Source organism: Podarcis muralis, chromosome 8 (genome assembly GCF_964188315.1).
Source record: "Podarcis muralis chromosome 8, rPodMur119.hap1.1, whole genome shotgun sequence".
NCBI lineage: Eukaryota > Metazoa > Chordata > Lepidosauria > Squamata > Lacertidae > Podarcis > Podarcis muralis.
The window spans coordinates 73,355,872-73,380,342 of NC_135662.1; the positions used below are offsets into that span (position 1 = coordinate 73,355,872).

The following is a 24,471-nucleotide window of genomic DNA, read 5'->3' on the forward strand; positions in this document are numbered from 1 at the left end:
CCTCCCTCCTCCTCCTCCGCCGCCGCCTCCTCCTCCTCCTCCTCCTCCTCTTCCTCCTTCTTCTTCTTCTTCTTCTTGTCTGTTGAGTTGAGCAGCCTAATGGGCTCTTCTACATAACCTTAGGCATTGTCTCCCCCACCCCTCAGAAATGCATCAACCAAAGATAGAAATTTAGAAGATTTACATAGAAACTCAATATATCTCACCTTTAGGGTTGATGTGGCCTTTGCACCTGTTCAATCTGCAGCCCTGATGTGGACTGTTGATGAGCAACTTTAGTGCCTCTCTTCTCCTTCCTTGAACATGAACAGGATAGACCTTCAGATGCAGGACACCTTCAAATAGAGGATTGCCCTATGAATACATTGCAAATATATGTGGGATCCACTGCATCACAATTCATGGGATAAAAAGTGGGGAATAAATGGTTTCACCAGCACTAGGTACCTCCATTGCTCAGATTGGGGTGAGGCTTATATGGGCCCCCAAATATTTTATTCAAGCTGGTGCCCCCCCTCCCCCGCACATGATGCTGATATCAACATTTTATTAAAGGGTCCTGAGACCTGGTCTACACAAAGAGTAGATAATGTACAAATGTTTCTGTTTTGCAACATGTTGGAGTATGTGTTCTCTATTTAATAAACAAATAAGGGAAAATGTACATTTGTAGATGTCTGTATGGGTATATTTCATGTAGATATTTTTCATAGATAGAATTTAGGAATTATGCATGGTGTAAAGAAAATGAATAGAAAGGAACTTTTCTCCCCTTTTCATGGTACTATCATCTGGGGTTGTCCAATGAAGCTGAATGATAGATGATTCAGAACAGAGAAAGGGAAGTTCTTCTTCACCCGGACCATACCTAATCTATGGGGTTTGCTTCCACAATGATGTGTTGATGGTCACCAGTTGGGCAGAACAATGGAGGTTACTAATCACAATGGCTATATCCTGACTCCAGAATCAAAGGAGTCATGCTTCTGAATATCAGTTGTTGAGGAGCAACATTGCTAGACACTATGCCTCATGTCCTGCTTATGAGATTCCCATAGCATCTGGTTGTCCACTCTGGGACATGGGATGTTTGTTGTTGTTTAGTTGATTAGTCATGTCTGACTCTTTGTGACCCCATGGACCAGAGCACGCCAGGTACTCCTGTCTTCCATTACCTCCCGGAGTTTCATCAAATTCATGTTGGTCCCCTTCTCCTTGTGCCCTCCATCTTTCCCAACATCAGGGTCTTTTCCAGGGAGTCTTCTCTTCTTATGAGGTGGCCAAAGTATTGGAGCCTCAGCTTCAGGATCTGTCCTTCCAATGAGCACTCAGGGCTGATTTCCTGAAGAATGGATAGGTTTGATCTTCTTGCAGTCCATGGGACTCTCAAGAGTCTTCTCCAGCACCACAATTCAAAAGCATCAATTCTCTGGCGATCAGCCTTCTTTGTGGTCCAGCTCTCACTTCCATACATCACTACTGGGGAAACCATAGCTTTAACTATACAGATCTTTGTCAACAAGGTAATGTCTCTGCTTTTTGAGATGCTGTCTAGGTTGATCATCACTTTTCTCCCAAGAAGCAGGCGTCTTTTAATTTTGTGACTGCTGTCACCATCTGCGGTGATCATGGAGCCCAATAAGGTAAAATCTGTCACTGCTTCCAATTCGTCCCCTTCTGTTTGCCAGGAGGTGATGGGACCAGTGGCCATGATTTTAGTTTTTTTTTTTTTTTATGTTGAGCTTCAGGCCATATTTTGTGCTCTCCTCTTTCACCCTCATTAAAAGGTTCTTTAATTCCTCCTTACTTTCTGCCATCAAAGTTGTGTCATCTGCATATCTGAGGTGGTTGATATTGCTTCCGGCAATCTTAATACCACTTTGGGATTCATCCAGTCAAATAAATCTCTGGTCTGGTCTAGCAGGGCTCTTTCTGTAACCTTATGAGATCATAGCTCTGCATGTGCAGGAATTCCTACCACCACCACCACCCCCTTGTGGGGAAGCATCCGTCCATTTGATGCAACTCTTGCAATCTGAAGTCCAGTAGCAATTTTGTACTGGTATCTGCCATTTGCACAGATAAACAAGGCCTGAAGCTTATGGGAAGAAAGGTTGTGTGAGCTATGTCACAATACCTTAAGCTTCATGCTTAAGAAAAGCCATTCTTTTCTCCCTACACAGAGAACACGCACAATGGAGAATGGATTACAAATGGTTCATATTTGTGCTTGAATGCCATCTTCCAGCCTCAGAGGGGTGGGGGTGTCCTTCTGAGCCTGTCAATCTCTTTACGTTACTTTTGGTTCCCTGTATGATACCTTAAAATCTCCCCTGACTGACAGAAATGGCCTGAGGCTGAGATTTACAGAGAAGCATTCTGCATTGAATAGAACCTCCCTGGGAGCTGCTGCTGAATTGAGCAGCAAATGGTTTAGGGGTGACCATGGAATCATAAAGTGTTGTTCTGAAGACCCCACCACCCTAAATAATTATTTCCCACTGTAATCTAAATACAGGAAGGTAGGGTTGTGGAACAGCAGGCTGTATTTGTTGTTGACATTTTGCCATCCAAATTAGGCAGGTAGCAGCAGCCGCAGAGCTGAAGGCTGTTGCTTCTTAATCTGCCGGACCTGGAAATTACATTATTGATGAGCCTGGTCTGATTGTAATACCGTATAGTGTATGTGTGCATTAAAAAGGAAGGAGCATGGAAGCCCTCTGATCTTTTAAATAAATAAAGTGGTTAAAAGAAATGCATTTCACATGTACTAAACCCAAGCACTTTTACCAGGCCAAAATATAATGGGTGCTTCGCTTACATGCCTGCCATTAATGGCAGACAACCCAATAACAAGCTGGGATGTGTTTGTGTATTATTCATGGATTGTCCTAAGCACGACCCAGGAAAGAGTCCAGTGGTGGAAGAAAGGCCTTGTAAAAATTGCTAAGAAAGTCTTCATGTGAAATGCAAACTTTATGGAGTAGATGTCTGTACTTTCTTCTCCGCTTCAAATACCACACATTAATCCTTTCTGAACACAAGGATCAGTCAGGCATTTTAACTTAAACATATTTTCACTGCCCTTTAATCTCTCGTTTTATTAATCTCTCTCTCTCTCTCTCTCTCACACACACACACACACACACACACACACACACACACACACACTTACTTTGCATATATATCTAGTTGCCCTTTAAGATCTTGAAACAAACCAGTTTTAGTGGAAGGGGAACTGAACTGAACTTTTATTTTTAGTGTGGGTGTCGGTACAAACCTTTCTCCTGTCTCAGGGTGGAAATAACCATAGATTATGTTTCTTCTCTTCTCAGAACTTAGATTTTCCAGAATCTTTAATTATATATCCGTAATGATAAAAGAAATCAGCCTACAAGTAACTAATATTAGTATAATAGTTACTTATAAGAACAATATAATAAAAAGAGTAGCTCTGCAAATATTTGATCTTAGGAGAAAATAATAATTTCAAAGACTTTATTGTACGCTTCTTGACTTGTGAACATTGGGTGTCCCCCTCCCCCCACACATAAGAAAAATGGGAGAGACTCTCATTTTAACAGCATCCGAAATAATGGGCCCAGTGTGATTTACCATTTTACTCATCTGCAAAACAGAAAAAAATGAATGGGGGTTGGTGGGGCAGATACAATGTCAGAGCAGAGAAATTGCATCAGATGAAGTGAACAAAATAAAAATGCATTTGATAATTTATGTGTATTGGTGCATATTTAGAAATCATTACATCTCATCATATTGTGTTAGATTAGTGCTTCCCAACTTTTTGGGCCATGCCCCACCTAGGTAAAGGTAAAGGTACCCCTGCCCGTACGGGCCAGTCTTGCCAGACTCTAGGGTTGTGCGCTCATCTCACTCTATAGGCCGGGAGCCAGCGCTGTCCGGAGACACTTCCGGGTCACGTGGCTAGCGTGACAAGCTGCATCTGGCGAGCCAGCGCAGCACACAGAACGCCGTTTACCTTCCCGCTAGTAAGCGGTCCCTATTTATCTACTTGCACCCGAGGGTGCTTTCGAACTGCTAGGTTGGCAGGCGCTGGGACCGAGCGACGGGAGCGCACCCCGCCGCGGGGATTCGAATTGCCGACCTTTTGGTCGGCAAGTCCTAGGCGCTGAGGCTTTAACACACAGCGCCACCCGCGTCCCTGCCCATGCCCCACCTAAGCATCTCTAAAACCCTGATTGCCACCCCCACCCCCACCCCCGGTGACATACAATTCTTATTATTCAAAAAGTGAACTCCTATTCATGTGGAGGAAGCCTAAAAGGCCATTAACTGTTAATAACTCATTCTCAAATTGCCCCCCTTGAAAATCAAATTGCCCCCCTGTGGGGTGCGTGCCCCACGTTGGGCACCACAGGGTTAGATGGAGAGTGGTGTGTCTGCTTGCTCAGTCTGCTGATCAGGTGCTACTAACTGTTGATGGGAAACTTCAATGTTCTCACTCTTTATTCCTTCTAGTTTCTTATCTTAAAATCAGACTTCAACAGCCCACAAACAGAGGACACACTCAAATAGAGGCCTGTCCTCTGTAAAGTAGAACACATGACCATCCTAAGTTTAAAGGTATGCAGAGTAAAGACAGTCACATACACACTGCCCAACAGTGTGGGGTCAGGCCACAAGGCAGTGGCATCCATACCACAGCAGCTGCATGTGGAAAGAGCCCTTGGCAAATCTAGTTTTAGGCATGATTCATCATATACCAAGGTGAAATTAACTTTGGCAAGGCTGCACTCTTCAGTGCTCCACTGATCTCCTACAGGTCATTTGGGGAGGAAAATGGGATAAGAAAAAAGTTTATCCTCCCACTTCCCTATGTATTTAGCATTATAATCCTTTCCTTTTTCCAAAACTTCATTTCTTTTACTTTACTTTTTCCTAAACTGGTTCCAGTTACTGTTATGGTGGAGGGGAGACAGTGAAATGCTTTGTTTTGAGGATGACTTTGCAGCAGGAAATGACGTATTTCTATTTCCTGTGTGTCCCTGTCGGAGATCGCCAACACGCCTTCCAGGGAGGCGCTCTGGTGACCCTCAAAGGGACGTGCCAGGGCCAAGTGTCTTCATCCTGGGTTTTGAGGATTGCTGCAGAATTTTTTGAGAATATGGCCCCTTTCGCTCCCCCCAGATGGTGCCCCTGATCTCCACCATAAGAATGCACTTCAATACTTTACTGTGGAACAGTCTTGAATACCAGTTGCAATAAGATAAATGTTACAAAATAAAGTAACCTACTCCTAGCAAGCAGTGAGGTTTTGTCCTTTATGCAGTTCAGTAAACTTTCCCAAAGGGAGATACTGAGCTTTGTTCATCATGGCAGAATGTCTCTGCAACTGCTGCTACTATCTGTCTCCAACAAGCACACACAGGCTTCTCACTTTTCAGCTTCCTGCTGTGAGAGCTTTGCGGCTCCAGTTCCCAGAGATTAGTCATCAGGTAGCTTATCTCACCTTAAAGGAAAAATAACCAGCCTTCTCTGACGCATTTGCTAGAGTGCAACCTCTTTGCCGAAGACAAATTCCCCATTACAACATTTTAAATACAGTGCATTCAGACACAGCATTTCATGCACATTCAACTTGTCATTTTAACAGCCTGCCCTGCCCCTTTACGTCCCAGTAAGCAGCAACAATATGACTGATTGGAGGACAGGTGAGTGATGCTCCCCCATCACGCTATCTGCTAATGCTTGTGAAGTTGTACAACTAGTTTAATCTCTTTGGTCTTTACTCAGATGGATGCTATCTCCTCCTTGCAAATTCTAATTCCTTTCCCCTTTGTAACTTGTCTTTCTAATGTAGGAATCTTTGGGAAATGCCTCTACTTAGCTATGTATGCCTTGTGCTTTTATTATTACTACTAGTAATAGTACCATCAACAAACCGCCTGTTGCTTATCTGCCATTTGTTCCACCCAAAATGAACTAAAAGCTTCTGTGTCGCTGTGCTCATTAATTCAAGCCCTAAATTAAGTGAAATCTCTTCTATTTGTCCTTAATAGTGGAAATACTTAATTACATCCTTTTAATGTTATCAAGCTAATAAATAGCTACAATTATTCAGAGGGATTCATAAATGTGCACAAAAAACATCTCTAATTATAGAATGCAGTTGGAAAACACTTTTTATATAGCTATTTTGCATGTCATGTGTTACTCATTACATTAGTCAGTGAATGGTTCAGGTTCAATCCATCACGATATTGAATGGGACAGCTTCCATTCTTTGCAATTTAACTTGTATAAGAACTTCTCATTGGATTGTGCTCTAAAATTATAATGTGTGATAACTCACTAAACTTCAGAAAGTGTAGAAATTGTGTGATTATCTTTCTGAACCCAGCAGGTATGCTTGATTTACAGAATTATTTATAGCTACTTATAACTAGTTGAGCTAATGATTTGTGTTCTGCAACAGGGATTCTCAAACCTTCTGCCCCTGAGACACGCTTGAGGTGGTTGACTACTACACAGAATGATGGTGCAGAGAGAGAGATTCAGTCACAAATGGTGTCAGTTGAAGGCAGAATTTGGCATAATCAGTTGGCAATTGCGGACTTCACTTTCCACTGATACCTAATTCATCTTTGAAAATTGCTAACTTCTTTGCCACAGCATTTCCCTTGCGACAAGGAGTTTCAAATTCAGTATTGTGATACAGCCTCCCCATTTTAGGCAGTATTTGCTAATCCAGAGGCTCTAAGAGGTTTAGAACACACACACACACACACACACACACACACACACACACACTTTCCACCCCAATTTCCCCTTTAAAGTACTTTTCTATCCATCATTTTGTTCTGTCCCAGCTTCTGCCAACCTAGCAGTTAGAAAGCACACCAGTGCACATAGATAAATAGGTATTGCTGCGGTGGGAAGGTAAACGGCGTTTCCATGTGCTCTGGCACTCATCAAGGCACTCTGTGTGCCAGTAGTGGTTTAGTCATGCTGGCCACATGACCCGGAAAGCTGTCTGTGGACAAATGCCTACTCTCTCAGCCTGAAGTGAGATGAGTGTCACAAACCCCATTGTCGCTTTTGACTAGACTTAACTGTCTAGGGGTCCTTTACCTTACCTTTACCTTTTATCCATCTCCTGAAATTTCTTCTCCTATTTTCCTGCCTTTTCTCCTGCCTTTTTCCCACCTCCTCAGACATCCTTCCTCTCAGGTCTTTGTACACCTAGGTAAAGGGACCCCTGACCATTAGGTCCAGTCGTGACCGACTCTGGGGTTGCGACGCTCATCTGGCTTTATTGGCCGAGGGAGCCGGTGTACAGCTTCTGGGTCATATGGCCAGCATGACTAAGCTGCTTCTGGCGAACCAGAGCAGCGCACGGAAACGCCGTTTACCTTCCCACTGGAGTGGTACCTATTTATCTACTTGCCTTTTGACGTGCTTTCGAACGGCTAGGTTGGCAGGAGCAGGGACCAAGCAACGGGAGCTCATCCCGTCGCGGGGATTCGAACCGTTGACCTTCTGATTGGCAAGTCCTAGGCTCAGTAGTTTAACTCACAGTGCCACCCGCATCCCTTTGTACACCTACTTCTTCTCATAACAGCTTTCCTCTCTGACTCTCTCCATTTCTCTACCCACTTTGCTCATTTCCTTCAACTCCTCCACAGCCCTTTCCATTCACAAGAGTGATACCTGCATTTCCTCCTCTTCCTCCAAAGTTCTGTCTCCTGACTACTTTTTAAAAAATCTGCAGAAAGCAGATTTAATAAATCTTTAATAAATGTGTGTGTGTGTGTGTGTGTGTGTGTACACACAGACACTGTGATGTAGGTAGCAACACTACCATACCTACTGATAGGTTTACTCTTTCTCTCAGTGCTCCCCCTTCTGCTTTCCCCCGAATGAATCCTGAGTAAATAATATCTGAATTCACTGGTGTGTAACGGCTTTATTTTATAACTGGGCCATAAAGGGCGGGCTGCGTGCTTCTCTTCAGACAGACACTAAAATAATACAAAGCAGAAGCAGAATGAAGCATTCCTCTTGTCCCCACGCAGTGTTCTGTTGTAACGGGATGCTACAGTCTGAAACACCAAAAGGATATCAACCTCCACAACGTGTTTGTCTCTCGCTCCCTGTCTTTAGAAACTAACTAGGTGTGCTTAAGAGTTTGGATGAATACGTCAGTGTAATTTTATATAATTTCATGTTGCCATGTAAATCTCTTTTATAGGTCTCTTTAGATGGAATTTAATGCGGCAGAAACCTTGTCACCAGAAGGATTAATGTCTGCATTAGCATTTCGGCAATAAAAAAAACCTCGGGAGCCAAGTGGTGGAGGCCCACGGACAGCCTTAAACCTGGATTCTTCAGCTCGACATTCACCGTTGGAGTTTTTAATTGCTTGCTGTAGGGAAACCATCGCCAATGCTTACAAGGAACTGCTTATCCCTGGTTCTCTGGGTCCTATTCGATGGAGGTCTCTTAAAGCCACTTCATCCACAACCGCAACAGACTTTAGAAGGTGAGCTGAGGGGAAATGTTGTCACAGCACCAGAGAGGAGGACACCCGCCGTGCGGGTCAAGCGAGGCTGGGTGTGGAATCAGTTCTTTGTGTTGGAAGAATACATGGGCTCCGAACCCCAGTACGTGGGAAAGGTAAATGTTTAGTCTTCTAAAAAGCTCAGTGGACTAAATGTTGTATGAAAGAAGTACATGTGTTTTAACATTACAATCCTATACTCAGAAGTGAGCCCCAGTGAGTTCAATGGGACCTGCTCCCAGGTAACTATAGGATTGCAGCTTAAATCTTTCAAATTCTACAGAAGTTGAACATCCAGTGTGGCTTCTGCAGCTTCCGATTGAGTGCAGGAAGCTCCTGCAGCCAATCGGAAGCCGTGCCTTGGTTTTCGAATGGTTTCAGGGGTTGAACAGACTCCTCGAACAGATTATGTTTGAGAACCAAGGTACCACTGTGTATTGTAGTCTAACTTCTATGAAATCATGTTTTTGGATGTCGTGTTTTTTATACAGAATTGTTGACATTGGTTTTCTGTGACTTAAAAAGGAAGCTATCAACAGTTGCAGAGGATATAGTAAGCAATCTTTGAAGGATAGGTCACCAGAATGAGGTGTTTTTGGTTTTGTTTTAGACTAAGTAAAAACTAGTCCTAAATAGCAGGGCCACTGCACACCCACACGGGGCAGGCAAATCATTTTGCTGATGTGAATATCGTCTCTGGATTGTGTCTGAAACCACCATGTGATGACCGTGGACCTGGCAAAGGGTCTATTGAATTCCTGGCCAGCTCTGTCCCTCCATCCCTCAAGAATCTCCCATTTCATGGTTTTCTGCAGGCTGCCATTCATGAGTGACCACAGCATTTCCAACCAGGTAGAATCGGGTGTTCCACACTGGTGGAGGCAGGCAGGACTGAGCAGAGGACATCCTCTGCCCAATCTACCACCGCCCTAGCAAAAGCAATTTGGATTTCAGCCTTAACATGTTTAGATAAGCTTCAGAATTTGCTTTGCCAATTCATACAACAAAGCCTCTGAGTGAATGTTTAATTTTCAGAAATGTCTTGGAACTTCCTTGTGTGGCAAATTCATGGTCGTATTTATTCTTCTATATGCTGAGTTTAAATTGCTGTGGTTCCCACCCCACCCCCAATGACTCCTGTTTGCACAAATAGCAAGTCTATTAGACTTTGATTATTACGTTTGCTTGTCAAGAGTACTTTTCACATGCCCATTTTAAAGACTCGGGATGCCTCCCTCAATGTACTGATGCATCTTTCTGGATAAATAATGTATGGCACTTTGTGTCAGGAGAACCAACTTGGCACAGTTTGGAAGTGGTACAGCAATTCTTGGGTCTAGATTAGGTGATAGTGAAAAGCAGTAATGATTGTAGAATCAAAGATCCAATAGAAAGCAGTAATAAAAAGGAACCCGCCCCCCCCAACAGTTCCAGTCAAAGGTGACTATGGGGTTGCTGCGCTCATCTCGCTTTCAGGCCAAGGGAGCCGGCGTTTGTCCACAGATATGACTGAACTGCTTCTGGCGCAACGGGACACTGTGACAGAAACCAGAGTGCACGGAAATGTCAATTATGTTCCCACCACCTATTTATCTACTTACACGGGCATGCTTTTGAACTCCTAGGTTGGCAGAAGCTGGAACAGAGCAACGGGAGCTCACCCTGTCATGGGGATTTGAACTGCTGACCTTCCGATCGGCAACCCCAAGAGGCTCAGTGGTTTAGACCACAGCGCCACCCGCGTCCCCAGAAAGCAGTAATACATTGACATTGGTCTACATCCATATTGAGCTGCTTCAATCTCAGTTTAAGGGTCTCATAATGATCCACATGATGGGGCAGTTGTTGAAAGGAGAGGGTGCCTCCATTTTGACAATTTCAGCTATCTTTTAAAGTATTGTAATGTATTTCCCCCTTAAACTTACATGCCATCTTTCTTCCGGCATTGAACCCAAGGCAGCGTACACTTGGTTCCTAGGCTCTCCCATTCAGACACTGACCCAGTCCAGACCTGCTTCGCTTCAGCCTCAAAATGTATTCAAACTATTCTTTGTCTTCAGTCTAGCTTCTATAGCTTTGTAAAGCAATTCAAAATTATTTACTGGAAGAAAAATAAAAGCCTCTGTTTCTATAACTCTAAAGGCTTTGTTATAGGAGATATTATTACATTCACTGTGTCTTCTGACCCCTTACCTTCCTCGCAACTTTTCTGTTGTGCTGAGTGACCTTGAAAGGTTAATCTGACATGGTGGATCCTTTTGTATGGTTTCTGCTTATTTAAGAAGCATGTGTGAATGAGGAAAGAGAGCTAGCTGTGATTGCATTTCTGCTTTGGAAATACCGGTAATTTCTTATACATATTTGTGAGAGCTATTGTGTGTGTTTGTGTGAATCTTAGGAAGCAAAATGGTAGTTTCATATGAGCAGAATAAGCTTCACTGTAACTCCCATTTTGTATATTTCATCAAAAGTATCCGTGTAACTGAATGGTATGCTAGAATTCAGAGACAGTTTCCAGTGTCATATTCCCTGCCTGTCATTCTTATCATTTGCATGCGTACTCACACAGAGAGAACTGACTTGGCTTTCGGTGAAGGAGAAAGAAAGCAATATGTCAGAGATGCAAAGATCCCCAAAGCTAGATCTTGAGAGGGACATTTCATCCCTCACAATTCAAGAATTGACATGAGTCTGAGCAGGTAGTGGTGGATGAGGCAATGTGATCACCCTATAGCAGATACTTCATCATTTGATGATAGATTCTTCCTCAGTTAGGTAAACTCCATATTTTAGTGTGACTTTCACTAATTATAGTAAGACCTAATTCATTCAGTTTGCATTTTAGTTCAAAACTACCAAATCTGCATTTCACAGAGCAATACTTGAACCAAACCAATACACAAACCCTTCCACATTCACACTTCTCTAAAGTTTGTGATGCAGTTCCCCAACCAAAGAATGCATACAAAACGTTTATATCAGAGAAAAGTGCATGCAAATGTGTGTACAGCACAATTTTTTTGTACATGTACAAAAATAGACATTCTGTTAAGGTAAAATTACTTGCAAAAATGTGTTTTATTGGCAAATGTTTGCATATTAGGAGACATGTGCATAAAAAAATCAAATCAATGTTCATGCAGCCTTTTTTAAAAAAAATCAAAACATGCAGAAATGGGGCAAACCAATTTTAAGGCTGGAAAACAGAAACAGAAGGAAACAGAAATTGACAGATATTTCTATCCCTAATTATACCCTTAAAACTACATTATTGGGTATCCTGCAGATGCCCATACAGTACAACGCCATGTGCAATGTATAAGAACTCTAAGGAATATAATAATATACTCCTTGAGGAATATTGCCCTTGCCCCCCATGGCTGACAGTTCGTGCTCGAGACAACCAAGGAAAGAGAATAAAGGCCAAACCATACATTGCAGTCAATGCGAGGCTGCCATCAAAACTGACAGACCCACGTCACATTCTCCCCTCACTTCTTGTTACATGTAGCTTCATTTAGCTCATGACAAGTCATTGTCACGCCATGCATTTCCATGGCCCTGCTCCATTCCACTGGCCTCTGCCTTACCGTATTGGTTGCCTCCGGTGTGACATAGCAATTGAAGCATACATTTTAAGGATGCTGCATTGCAGGCAAAGTGAAAATACATTATGCAAGGACAAAGGAGAGAACATGACCTGGGGTGCTGTTTTCAGCAGTACCCAGACCTGTGCAGTGAGTCAGTGGGGTCAGCCAAGTACATTTACCCAGGGCCTCAAAGGGCTAAGCCCTACCAGGGGCCCGCCAAGAAGTCCCTGTGCCTCCCTGTCGACCAGGGGCTCCCACCCTGGGCCTCAGAGAAGTTCTGCATGGGTGTGGCAGTACATTCGTACCTTGATTCTCGAACGCCTTGGTACTCGTACATTTTGGCTCCCGAACACCGAAAACCTGGAAGTAAGTGTTCCAGTTTTTGAATGTTTTTGGGAAGCCGGACATCTAGCACGGCTTCCGCTTGAGTGCAGGAAGCTCCTGCAGCCAATCAGAAGCCGCACCTGGGTTTTCAAATGTTTCGGAAGTTGAACGTGCTTCGGAATGGATTACGTTCAAGAACCAATGTACAACTGTAATCCTATGCCCACCATAATGTCTAGTTTGATGCCATGGAATCTTCTAACCTGGAATTATTTATAGTGGTTTGAGCTCATGGGCTCCATGTGGGTGTAAGCATTTTAAAGCACTGTGATATGGGGAGAGGTAGAAGGCTGATTGCCGAAGAATTGATACTTTTGAATTATGGTGCTGGAGGAGACTCTTGAGAGTCCAATGGACTGCAAGAAGATCATACCTATCCATTCTGAAGGAAATCAACCCTGAGTGCTCACTGGAAGGACAGATTGTGAAGCTGAGGCTCCAGTACTTTGGCCACCTCATGAGAAGAGAAGACTCCCTGGAAAAGACCCTGATGTTGGGAAAGATGGAGGGCACAAGGAGAAGGGGACGACAGAGAACGAGATAGTTGGACAGTGTTCTCGAAGCTACCAGCATGAGTTTGACCAAACTGCAGGGGGCAGTGGAAGACAGGAGTGCCTGGCGTGCTCTGGTCCATGGGGTCACAAAGAGTCGGACATGACTAAACGACTAAACAACAACAAAAAGGCTCAGCTGAAGCTGTACATTTGTTATAATAGAGCTTTGTTCTTAGCTGAAGTCTTAGCATGCTGTAGATATTACATGAATCTTTAGTTTGGTCCATGGGGTGGATTCTTAAATTCTTATTCCTCTACTTCAAATGTGATATGATCACATTTAAAAGTGTGTGTTTTTGTGTGTGTGCCAGTTTCCAGACTCCAGCAAAGATGACTGACTCATATAAGAGTTGTACCCACTAATTTTCTGTGTGCCTCTAAACAATTAAGACAGGCATGAGGACCAGCTATATTAGGCTATATATCAGATTAACATGGCTCAATTGTTACTTAGATATTTTTTAATGGGAGGGAGAAGTCGTAATCATGAAAGAATCTTCTGCCGCACAGGCTGCATGGGTGCAATTTCACTTTAAGATAAGTGATATTGTTGCATCCTTGAGTACTAAGCGCACACTTTTAAGCAAATGTGTCCCTAGTGTGCCGCTTCTATCCAGACAATAAAAATAAAATATGGAAGGAGCTGGATGATAGAATGCCGAATAACGAATGCATAACGGATACTTCATTAACAAGGAGCCAGGAAGCACGGACTGTGAGCATGAAAACTGTGCCTGTTGAACAGCTACCGGACTGACATTTATAGCTGACTTCATCAAAGCAAGATTTATACCAGCAGAAGTTTGCTGCCGCATCCAGCTCCTAAGGTCAAAGGAATGATTTCCTCCCCTCCCCACACACACCTCTTTTGGTAATTATTTATCTGCATGATTTCCTTAAATAAGTAACAGGTTGTTGTTCCAAACTACAGCAATATATATGCAAATGGCTGGTCCAATCATATAGAGTGCATTTGTTGTTAAATTCACACTATGGCTGTTGTTAAAAATCAGCAAATAGTGCACACCACAATGAATTTCTACCACTTCTTCCTTCATGGCATGTCACAAGTGATATTTTCTGACACGAGAGAGAGGGTCAGCGATAGATTTAAAGGGTTTTCTAAGGATTTGTTGATGAATAAGGATGAGCTGCATGGATGGGGGAAGACACTGGACTGATGGAAATGGGGGAGAAATTTGATTTGGTTCACGTTCAAAGGTGAACCTGCTTAATTTGTACTTTCCAAAACAATATTGACCTGAAACACAGCCATCCTTCAAAAGTGACACTTGCGATACAATTTCCCAGCCAAGTAATATATACAAAGATGCATTTTGCTATGGTAAAGTTTGCACATATAAACATGTATATTGGGATAGCTTTGCTTTAAAATCCTGATGAATTTTTTCATGAGGACTTTTTGCAAATTGATGGGGAAATTTGGAGATCTGAACTTGGAAAACAAGATATTGAGAGAAAGCAAAATTGACAGATTCACGGGAAACCCATGTTTTTCCTCCCTGAATCAGAGAAGGGGGACAATGGAGTATTGGATGGAGGGTGCTTAAACTTTCCCCAACCAGTTGCTTCCCCCACCTAAGATGCAAAATTTTGAAGTGCAGGCATTTACTATGATGAATGTAATTCTGACCTAAGACATAAACCGAGGTGTGTTTATTGTTGCAGCCAGCAAAGGGGACTGGGCTTTGTACAGATTTTAATTCTTATGCAAAACATGGTTCAGTAGCCAGTAGCCCCTACATACTTGCTTGTCAGACAATGTCACATTTTACTAATTGGTGCATACTTGCCAACTGATGAAATTAGAATTAAACAACAAACATGTGTATTTATCCATCCCATATTAAATTTCCCAAATGCCCAATTCCAAATTCCATCCAATGCAGCTCTTGCAAAGGGTTATAATTATTATTCTTATTGGTAAAGCGTGTTCTCATTAACAGAGAGCACGTGTTGCGGTTGGGGAAACAAGCCACCTTTCCATGACTAGGCAGATTTGTGAGAAACCCAAGCCTCCTAAGGGGTTAAGATTGGGTTGCTGGGGAGTTCTGATTGTTGCTAAATTTGGAGGAGGGGTTAGAGGCTTTAAATACAGGGGCCAGACGTTGGACTTCCTCTTGGCCGTTTTTGCATCAGATCACCCGCCCTCCCTCCCTTTAATAGGGTGGTTTTCTTGATCGCTTGACCTTGCTATGCCTGTCATGGGGTCGTCCGCCTTGGTGCGGGGGCCTGGTAGGAATTTTGCCATATGGCTGATTGGCTGGTGCCATTTGGTTTTTGCCTACTGCGTAGCAAATCGTCACAACTTGTAAGGTTGGCGGTTAGGCATTGGTTAAATTGGTGCTTGGAGGGGTAAGTGCCTACCCCTCCAAATGATGCGAAGGGAATTCCGTTAAAGGAATCCAGGGGCTTGCCATTCTTTTCGTCCTTGTTCATGGCGTTGGACTTGGGCCGTGCAAGCCCCACAGGAACAAGAGGGTGAGAAGTGCGGGACTGATGCCCAGCTTCACTTTCTCACCCAATACTTGTTTCCCACACTGGATTCCGTTGGTGTACGGAATGCCAGCTCTGTCCCTGAGGGCATGGACAGATAGTCATAACCAATGCCTAAGCAACCACTCACATTTTTTGTATTTGAATAAAGTTGTGGCCAAAATTATGCCAAAAACCTAAACAAAAATTGATGTGTGAAGTGTGAATTTTTTTGGGGGTGGCAATTGTGGGACTCAACACGCAAAACTTCTTCCAAATGAAAAGCTATGAACTTTTATTTTTATAAATGAACCACTACTTTCCTGCAGAGGCCTAAAGATACTGTATGTGTTAAAGGTTCTTTAAGACAAACAAAAATGTATGCAGCTGATTACAATTTTGGGTGCAAGCAAACTCCAGTAAAACCCATGAAAACATTGTCACTGATTGCTATGAAAGTTAAATTTCACCCTTACTTGCCTTGCCATTGTATTTCATATGTGTTGTGTTGTGGTTCGAGGACACGATCCCCGCTTTGTGGAATGAAGACACACAGACACAGCGTATAAGGTTAATGGGCAAGAAAAGGCCACAACTTTATTGATTACAGCAAGTGAGAAGGTTAGGCATTGGACCACAACAGATTGACTCCACCCACTCGGAGAGTGGTGAACCCAAAGGGGGTTTATTCACCAGAAGGTGGTACCTGTTGATGCTAATACAACTATAAACTCTCCCTGATGTCACCGAGGGTCGTGCCATGGCCCCCCGCCACACAGGCATCGGACAGGATCCACGACCGCTGGATTCCTTTAACGGAATACCCAAATTTGAAGGGGTAGGCGATGGCCACACCTAGCCCTTCCACACACCAACAACACATTCCAATGCCTAACCTAACTGCCAATACCAAGAAAGTTGTGGCAATTGCTGCGAGGTAGGTGAAAAAACCAAAAGGCCTAATGCCAGATGGAAAAATTCCTACCAGGCCCCCTGGCCAACCAACCTAAGGTCCATAGCAAGGTCAAGAGAAAAACTAAGCCCTAAGCTCTAAGGGAGTGAAGGGTGGGTGACACGCGACGAGAAGGCGGAAAATGAGGCGGAATGGCTGGCGCAGCAGTATCTTAAACTGCAAACCACGCCCCCTCCAAGCCACCCGATTGGGCGCTTACCGGTGGGCATGGTGCGCCAGCCAGGTGAGTGGGGCAGGGGGCATAACGCCCCCTGCATGATGCAGAAATCGTGTCCCGCCCACAACACCTCTCCTCTTGGAGGAGGAGAGGCTTTGTCAAAAATGTACACTTTTCAATGTTGCATTTGTTTGTTCGTTTTAAAAATAGCAATTCCTTACCCCATACTCTGATCAGGCTGTCGTGGTGTGCTATTCTGACAGGTGCAGTGATCGTTCCATGACTTATTACAGAACTCCAGCACTAACAATATCAGCGTAATTTATAAATAGGGCTTTAATGGGACCTATTAAATCAGCCGCCAATTTCACTAAACATTTTGGGATGACTAGTTAATTTTGGAAGCCACCTGGAAGAGCACTGGAGAGTTTTACAGCAGACATGTCAGATGCTATCAGCCCAAACTCTCAATCCATTTTATGCTGGCTTCCCACCCCCGGGAGAGTATCTTAAAAAGTGTCAGGTTGCAGAAACTGATGGGGATTAGGCAAGTTCATGGTGAGAGAGTCTGAAATAGTGCTTGAGGTTGACACTTTCAAACCCATCACTAAAAAATCCTTATGACAGTCCGCTTGGGCCATTGTAACCCAAGCTGTAAATCAAAGTGCCTTATGCCTTCATATTATATCAGAATACGGGATTTTGAAGGAAATATTTCAGCTTTACAGGCGAGAGTCAGACACCCTTTAAACCTACGTGGGCAAGAGGAGATCTAAACTGTTTCCCTCCCCCCTCAACAATTGGGCTTAATTCTGTCAGAATTATTACTTTTTGTGCTGGTCAGAGGAGTGTAGAACTAGTAGTCACATTTGCACAAACAAATCTCAGTTTAATGAATGAGATATAAGCTGCACTTTGGCTCCCCATTTCACTCCTCCATGCATACAAATTTGTGAGCAACGCAGGAAGAAGCAGCAGTAACACATAGCTTCCCATTACATCTGAACTAATGGCTCCAAAGTAACTGGGATCTGGAAGCCAGTTTCCATGGCTTCATATTCTGGCTTGCTTAGATGCTGTTAACCATAGTTTCCTGGTTCTAATGTAACAGGAAGTCATGGTTAACTGTGGATCCCTTGCTTGTTTCACCTCCATCGGGATGGAAGAAAGTGGCTGTGCATCATCAATATCTCTGCTTATTAAGCCAGGATTTGACTGCAAATGTGGCTGCTGTAACGGATATCAGTAATCTATACTTCCTGAATTGATAGGAGTCAATAAACACACACCTCTCAGCATTGTGGGAAGCTATGACAGGCCAGAGTTGGTCAACCATAGGGTTGTCATGAATCCAGAATTTCCCGGACATAGCTGGTAGTTGGTGATTGGAAACGGTGTCCATGTGGAAATCATTGAAACATCTGGAAAAATCTGGACATATGGCAACCCATGTCGGCAGTGTTGTAATTGGCGATTTCCCTTAAAAATAGCTCATAAACTTCATTTACCCCTGAGATTTTGCAAAAAAGAAGCTCCCCCACACACACTTTTTGAAATATGGCAACCCTGGACAACAGATAGGCTTATGATCAAAATGTCAATGAAACCCAACCCTTGTAGTGAATTTTCACCATAGGTAAAACAAGTTGAGGCTGATAAGGCTGTTAAAATTCCTTCAGGCATGTTGTTTTGTACATTTCAGAGTTAAGGACTGGGTTCAAGCCAGAAGAGATGTTCAAACAGGCGAAGGAGCATGGGGCATATGAAGTCCTAGTGAAAACTGGACTGAAGAGTCTTGTGACTGAAAGCGAAGCTCAGTGCCCCCTCCATTTCCATGAATAGGACAGAATATACTGTCCTTTCCCTTCCTGCCTTTTAACCTGTCACATGTGCTGCTGCTGCTTTTAGCCTGGTGCTTTATTTTGCTCATGCTGAGGGAATGTTTTGCAAAGTAGGTTTCACGTAGGTTTGGAGATGTGTTGTATCTGCTGTTGGTAAGGCTTCTATCAGCAGAATTGGGAAGGAAGAATAGTGTGTGTGTGTGTGTGTGTGTGTGATTATCCATCCGTTCTCAAGCTTTCACATGTCTGAATCTACTCTGGCATGTTGGGAGACAACTCACCCCAAGCAGATTTCATGGGGCTGCAGGGGGAAGAGAGAATAGCAGGAATTTAGTCCATATTCCACCCCCTAGTCTGCTGACCATAAATTCAGTGGGTGCAATTTTCCCCATGCCAGTATCATGCCTGGGGGAAACTGTGTGTCAATACTATTTTGGGAATGGACTCAGATTCTTACATTTATTCTGATTGCAGCCTATGTGCTATTGACACATAGCACAGAGCTCTGCTAATTTTCTCCCCTGTTAATGTTCTTACAAGGGGTTTATCCCACTCGACTCTAAATGCAACTTGAAAACAGCTGCTTCCAAAAGAAACAGAAAATAGCAGTCTGGTGTTCCTACTATTCATATGCATGATGTCAAGTTTCAAAGATAGATAACAGATGATGCTGCATGGGCTATTGCTTTAAACATATGTTCAATCAGTCCTTTGAGAAGGACATTACAGTTGTTCAGTTGTTGGCTCTGGAGTGAACACTGCAAATTAGATCTAATGAGCAGTTGTTTTAATACTTAGTTAGAGATGGGCAAAATCATCTGGTTCCTCTCTGGAAAGGTTTCCATGTACCCAGAACTCTGCATCAGGAGATGACTGAAGTGTCTGGACCTAAGCTGGAGTCATCAGAATCCCTAGAATGGCCATTATGAAATCACCGACACATAAAATGGCACATCAAACTTCTGACATGTCAAATGGCAATGCAGATGGATAGCATCAGAAATACACAAAACGGCTCACCTTTAAAGCCTTGAACAGCTCATGTCCAGAATACCTAAAATACTGTTTCTACCCTTTTGAGACTTCCCAGTGCCCAATCACTGATAACATCTAGAGAGCATCTCTCTTTGATGTATCTCTGGTGGGAACACAGGGGGGGGGGGTTCTCCCTAGTGGTGGAAGTCCCTACCCAATAATATGTGTCTGTTCTGCACTGTGTGATGATTTTATGGCCATAATGAAGAACTTTTTGTTTAGGCAAGTATTTTTTTACCACCTGGTTAGTTTATTAATATCTGTTATTCTTGATTTGCTCTCCCTCCTCCCCGCTGCCTCTATCTCCTTTGAATTTTAATTTGCATCTGTCTTGCATTGTGAGTTGCTTTGAGTGAGCAGAAAGAAGAGATACAGGTTGAAGCCCCATGTTGGATGAAAGAGTCCTTCATTGCAGGGTGTTGGGACTAGGTGACCGTTGTGCTCCCTTCCAACTCTATGATTATATGAAAATCTATGCAATGAATAAACAAATATCCAACACACACCAGAGGTAAGGCTCAGGGCAGTCCGAACATGTTTTGCCGATTGAATTTGCATGGGCAGAAACACAAATTTGTCACTGTCATTTGAATTGACCCAAATTTGGATTGTGTGTGTGGTATCATTAATTATTATATATTTGTAGACAAAAGAAATTGCAGCTGATGTTCCTTTATATCTATTCTCCTTTATATCTATATCTATTGGGGATGGTTAACTGTCTGGTGTAGCCATTCCAGCAATGTAATTATCACATAACATTGCTCAGATAAGAATGTAGCCATCAGTACTTGGATAGTGGAGCAGATCCCATCTGCTGGAGCTAGAGCCACCATCAGCCTGCCTCCACATTTTCAGTGGGCCTCTTGCTGTGCAGTTATATCTAGGTTGACATGTCTATGAATTGGGAAGAAACACACCCATCTTTCAGAATTTGTACTTTGATTAATTTTTCACCAAAGTTCTCCAGCCATTTTGTGTAGATGGGGAAAGTGTGCATAAAATTGTATATATTAGTGAAAATAACACACAAAAACACAATATATTGTGTTGTGGAAACACAAGGGGAAATTGTTTTGCAAAAAAAAACCAAAAACTTGTATTCAGAATACCTCTGGTTACGAACTTAATTTGTTCCGGAGGTCCGTTCTTAACCTGAAACCATTCTTAACCTGAGGTACCACTTTAGTTAATGGGGCTTCCCACTGCCGCCGGCCCACTAGCATGTGATTTCTGTTCTTATCCTGAGGTAAAATTCTTAACCCGAGGTACTACTTCTGGGTTAGTCTGTAACCCGAAGTGTTTGTAACCTGAGGTGTTTGTAACCCGAGGTACCACTGTATTAGGTAAAATTGACATTAAAATGCTGGTGAATTTCCATCATGACAGTATCTTAATGTAAACTGACAGAAATATGGAGAACTGAACACTGAGACTGTAAAAATGAGAAACGGTCAGAAAATCAAAATCAACAGATTCACCCAGCCCTAACTATGCCAGCAATGTCAACTTTTGACTTTTTGAAATGGCCTGAACAAGCAAGTTTGAGGAATTTGTTCATCTCTGGAGTCCTGCTTCATAAATTACATCTAAGCCAGTCTGTGAAGAGAATCATAGCACAGGCAATCCTTGTGCTTTGGGAACTGAAAGCATGTTCAGCCTAGTATTACTCAACGTTAGTTAAGAGCATGATGTTTGAACCAGTTGGCTTCACACATCTCCATTAGTGGAAAAGTGCGGATTATGAAAGCTTGGTGCTCAGTGACTTGCATAGTTCATAAGATGTAGAATAGGACTGACATGTGCACACAATGGTCTGTAAATGAGATTATAACGGATCAGAAACATAAATATAGCAGGACAAACCACAGGTTACACACACAAGGCTGTCATTCATTTAAGTTGTTGTTTTAAGCTGGTTTGGCTATATTGCATTTCACAAAATTCCAGGTAATTATGCTCACCTAACTGGTTTGTGGGTCTGGTTATATATCTCCCAGCACTGCACTTTTGAATTTCCTCTCCTGCGTTGTTCAGTTATAATGAAACTGTTGACCTCAAAGGTGAACTTTCGAGAATGGGTTTTCTCAGAACAAGGTTGTAAACTTTTAGGGCACTAAGCATCAGACAGAATAAAGGGCCCACAAACCTTAATGTTTTTGAGAGCCTGTTGTGTGCTACAATAGTACCTTTTTCAATTGCAAAATAAAATCAGTAATATATGAGAGGTGAGGAAGTAGAGAAAAATACAGACACAAAGTTGGCCTGAGCAGGTTCGCCATTTCCTTATTGTTGTTACATCACATGTAATGCTTGTCCAGATCCCTGCTTGTCCCATCCTTGGCATGTGCTTTCTAGGCATGGGTCAGAGTGTTTTCAATCTTCCCTTACACCTTTTCCAAGAAAAGACCCACTCTTTAGCTTTCAATAGGAGCAAACAGCAATCCAGCTATAACACAAATTGCTGTTTGCTCCTATTTAAAGCTAAAGAGTGGTTTTCCAAAGGTCAAAGGGTGGGCGTTGAGCAGCAGAACAAGTGAATGTGACCTTGGAGAGTACCTTGAGATGCTGTTCAAAGGAATGGTAGGTGATTAAGAAGGAAGGAAGGAAATTATGAGAAATTGAAGTCTGGCCTGCTGTCGTGATGTGCAAAATGAAACGACAACTTATCTAGGCTAGCTCAGTGGCTTACTTGATGGTTGATATTCTTAGAAACTAGAGTGGCAGTCATGTCCACCAGCCGTTGGCTAAGAGCAGTATGAAAAGAAGGGCTGAAAGAAGCAGTTTTGAGAGTAGGGATGGGGAGAGGAGCAATCTTCAGTTTTCAAGCCAGCTGGCAAGAAGCTGCTTAGGGGAATTGCAGCAACTCATGTTACGCTTGGGAGACTGATGCTGGGGTGTTGTTTTACTAGCACTGAATGTCTTATCAACTTCCCTGCTCCAAAGAATTCAACCCTTTACTTGTGCATGCAAGCAAGAGAGTGTGAGAAGAGCCCTGTTGGATTGCACCAAAGGCCCACCTAGCTGAGGACACCTCATGCTAGTGTCCTCCAGGTCTTGTTGGACACCTGCTTCCATCAGCCCCAGTCAACAAAGTCAATGGTCGGGGATGGTGTGAGCTGCAATTCAGTTGCTACTAGAGGACACCAGATGAGAGAAGTTTCTGAAAATCTGCAAAAAGGGTTTTTCTCATGTGACCCAGAGCTTCTGACACAAGATGTCCTGCACCAGCTCCTGCCAGCTAGTGTAGAAAGGGACTCTAAGACTAGGGAGGTCTGAGTAAGCCCTCTTCTATGGCCCTACAGAAAGGGAGCAGTTGGATTCTACCTTAAACAAGTTATTTTTGGCTCAAAAGCTCTTAAAATAGGATTTATTCAAAATGGATTAGAATCAGGTACATGAAGTAGCATGTTTTGTGCTGATTGCTGCAATAATTCAGAAAGTGGGGGAGTTCATTCAGAAGCACATGATTTGCTACAAGGGAGATGGCCTATTTTAAGGTTAAAAAAGCATTTGGATTCTTGCCGTGTATCCTGTTTTAATCTTGTGTGTTTAATTATGCTAATGACTTATTTATGGTTCCTCTCTATTCTTTGAAAACTTCTATTAACTTGGGTCTGTGATTAATATTCTCGCCCTGCTTTTGTATTCTATTGTTCTGGCATATTGGCCAGAACAATAAATGTGAAAACCGTCAGGTTCCTTCTACATTGTTTATAGTCCAATCTATTGATACCAAGTATAGAGGGAACAGGGGAGGGGAACAAAGCTCAGTGAAAAAGCACATGCATTGCATGCAGAAGTTCCAGTTTCAATTCGTAGAGGCTGTGGCTAAATCTAAGCTTCTAGGCTGGAAAAGGCTTCTGAACCTGAACCGACAGATGCTCTGTATAAGGCAGCATCATTGGCAGTCCTCCTATTTTTCTTGCTTCTTTCTCCCAGAGTCAACATCTATGGGAGGTTAAGAGGTCCATTGAAAAGATAAGACCTGGTTGGAAACATCTTGGAATGTTTTGGACAATGTGACAGATGCATCAAGTTCTGTTGAGCAAAGACGTTCTTTATTTGGGAGCATTTTTCGGTTTCTGCAAAATCACTGTCTGTCACTGTTTCATCCTATTGTTGCCATTTAGGCGTGCTTGGTTAACATTATGTTAGCATGAGTTGATGGACCCGTCGTTGTTCAAGTTCCAGCTCCTTCCCCAAGATCTCTAGAAGTTAAATCTCTGAGTGGCAGAAGGGTGGGCTTTGTTGTCTCTAGTGCCTATACATCTAAATACAGTGGTGCCTCACAAGACGAAATTAATTCGTTCCGCAAGTTTTGTCGTCTTGCGATTTTTTCGTCTTGCGAAGCACGGTTTTCCATAGGAATGCATTGAAAATCAATCAATGCGTTCCTATGGAAACCGCCTTCAGACCAGGTCCGGGGACAGTCTGTCCCCCGACCTCTTCTGAAGGCTGGGGGGGGCTTTTCTTCCCACCCCCAGCATTTTAAAAAACCCCGGGACAGCGGGGGACTTCTCCGCTGTCCGGGGTGATTTTAAAATGCTGGCGGGCGGCGGCTTCGCTCCCGCCCGCCAGCATTTTAAAATCGCCCCGGACAGCGGAGAAGTCCCCCGCTGTCCCAGGGTTTTTAAAATGCTGGCGGGCAGCAGCGAAGGCTTCGCTCCCGCCCGCCAGCATTTTAAAATCGCCACGGACAGCGGAGAAGTCCCCCGCTGTCCCGGGGTTTTTTAAAATGCTGGCGGGTGGCAGCGAAGGCTTCGCTCCCGCCCGCCAGCATTTTAAGATCGCCCCGGACAGCGGAGAAGTCCTCCGCTGTCCCGGGGTTTTAAAAAAACCTCTCTGCCCCCCCGCCAGGCTTCGGAAGGCTGCTCCGAAGCCTGGCGGCGGGAGGAG

At 43.3% G+C, this 24,471-nt stretch overlaps 1 protein-coding gene across 2 annotated transcripts in view; it reads left to right on the top strand.

Moving 5' to 3' along the window:
• Positions 1-24,471, top strand: part of CDH12 (cadherin 12) — a 688,633-nt gene that overhangs the window by 509,094 nt on the left and 155,068 nt on the right. For both annotated transcript variants that reach the window (XM_077933347.1, XM_077933348.1), the window contains one exon: positions 8,234-8,658. In XM_077933347.1, coding sequence (XP_077789473.1) covers positions 8,428-8,658 — 231 coding nt within the window. In that variant the 5' untranslated portion in view covers positions 8,234-8,427. The remainder of the gene's footprint in view (positions 1-8,233; positions 8,659-24,471) is intronic.